At 42.2% G+C, this 1,837-nt stretch overlaps 1 protein-coding gene across 1 annotated transcript in view; it reads left to right on the top strand.

Moving 5' to 3' along the window:
• Positions 1–1,837, top strand: part of PAH (phenylalanine hydroxylase) — a 55,490-nt gene that overhangs the window by 40,702 nt on the left and 12,951 nt on the right. Inside the window, exon 6 of the mRNA XM_008591443.1 lies at positions 1,364–1,433. Coding sequence (XP_008589665.1) covers positions 1,364–1,433 — 70 coding nt within the window. The remainder of the gene's footprint in view (positions 1–1,363; positions 1,434–1,837) is intronic.

The following is a 1,837-nucleotide window of genomic DNA, read 5'->3' as shown; positions in this document are numbered from 1 at the left end:
AATTAGTATATTCAATGTTATACAATGTAATCAATTTTCATGGCCCTTTACCAATTCCTCCCTTACCCCCCTGCCCCTCCTCCTTTCCCACCTCTGGTAATCTCAGTTCTGTTCTCTTCTTTTGAAAATTCAATATATTATTATTATTATTATTATTATTATTTAGATGTAAGAGTGTGTATTTACAAGTGTAAACACATAAAACTGCATTCATTTATACAGTGAAGACTTGTTCACATGGCAACATTATAATGCAATTTTTGTACTTGTCAATTTAATATTTTGCCAGGTATATGGAATTAACAACACATTTTAGCACTCAATTTGGAACATTTTCTTTTTTCTTTTTTTCTTGGAATATAGTTGATTTTACATACCTGTGGGCTACAGCATTGAATATCAAGACCATACTGATTGCAGATGTGGGCATCCTGCGAACAAAGGATTCAGATCTCCCCTGGCTGAGGGAAGGAGAGGTCTCATTCATGTTCCAAAGTCAGAGCTATGAGGTTCCAAGTGGGAACAGGAACAAGTGGCAGCCAAGCTATTTCAACACCTTCTAAGTATACATCTAGATGATTATAGTCTCTCTTTGCCTAGATAGTGTCTGGGCTGGATGGAGATAGAGAATGGTTGGTCACTATGCTTCCTACTTTGAGGTTTAGCTATCTTCTGAGTCAGATAGGAATTATGCAATTTATACAAAAAGAAAAAAATCCCAAAACAGTAGGAAACCCAAAATTGTTTTTCCCTGCCCACAATGTTTATTGCTACACCTCAGAAAAGACCTGTTCTAATGGATGTGGGACATGAAGAGTTAAATAAATTTAACTTTTCTTCCCTGACCACCGCCCTCCTCCAGACTAAGAGAAGAGCAGCACTATTTTTTTAAGTTCCCCCTAGGAATAACTGAGCATATTGCATCTGCCCAGGAAAGTCAAGACCAAGGAGAGGACCTGGGTTGGGAAGTGTTCATGACCCCAGCTCACATAGGTGTATGGGAGTTTGCCTGTAGGAATATTGGCTCTTTTGCCCCACACCCCATTGGACATACTCCTAAGACCCTGGATGTTATGTGCCTGTATTGTGTGCTGTCTGCCTTTGCCTGTCCCTACTTTTCTTTNCCCTGGATGTTATGTGCCTGTATTGTGTGCTGTCTGCCTTTGCCTGTCCCTACTTTTCTTTCTTCTTCCTCCTTTTCTCTCATACCTTGCCTCATCTGACCCCAAACTGTGCATCTGAGTTATTTGAGGAGCAAGGTCAAAAGCCTCCATGAGTTACTTCCTTTCTCCTTGCCCATTCCTCATGTAGAAAGACTGGTTTAACCTCTCTCCATCCAAACCCTGTGTTTTCTGTCTTTTAGTGATATCTGTCATGAGCTGTTGGGACACGTCCCCTTGTTTTCAGATCGCAGCTTTGCCCAGTTTTCCCAGGTAAGGAACAGACCTCTTTAGCCTTCTAGTTATGGGGCTGAGACCTGGATTGCTCAAGTGAGTTGAGCCCATGGAGGACAATCACACCCTCTACAAGAGTGAGAACCGGGTATAGTACTATGATCCCATATGAGGCAGGTGTGTGGTTCTGTGGCGCTAGCTAAATACCCATTCCAGGGACCACAGCATGGGGTGGTGAATTGCTCATCCTCTGAATCCCGTGTGTTGTTGAATTTTGCCAATCACACTTGTCCTACCAGGTGTAGTTAAAGAGCCTTTTTAATCCATGAAAGTCTCCCCGATTCCCATGCAGAAGTCACCTCATCATCTTTCAAGTTCTCCAACTACTTTCCCCCACTCCCTCTAGGACCTTTGCCACTTTCTAGTGGGCAAAGTCATTTGCA

This window comes from Galeopterus variegatus, unplaced genomic scaffold (assembly GCF_000696425.1).
Source record: "Galeopterus variegatus unplaced genomic scaffold, G_variegatus-3.0.2 Scaffold6920, whole genome shotgun sequence".
NCBI classification, from domain to species: Eukaryota; Metazoa; Chordata; class Mammalia; order Dermoptera; family Cynocephalidae; genus Galeopterus; species Galeopterus variegatus.
Note: the sequence above shows the minus strand (reverse complement) of the source record. Positions and strands in the feature narration are given on the sequence as shown.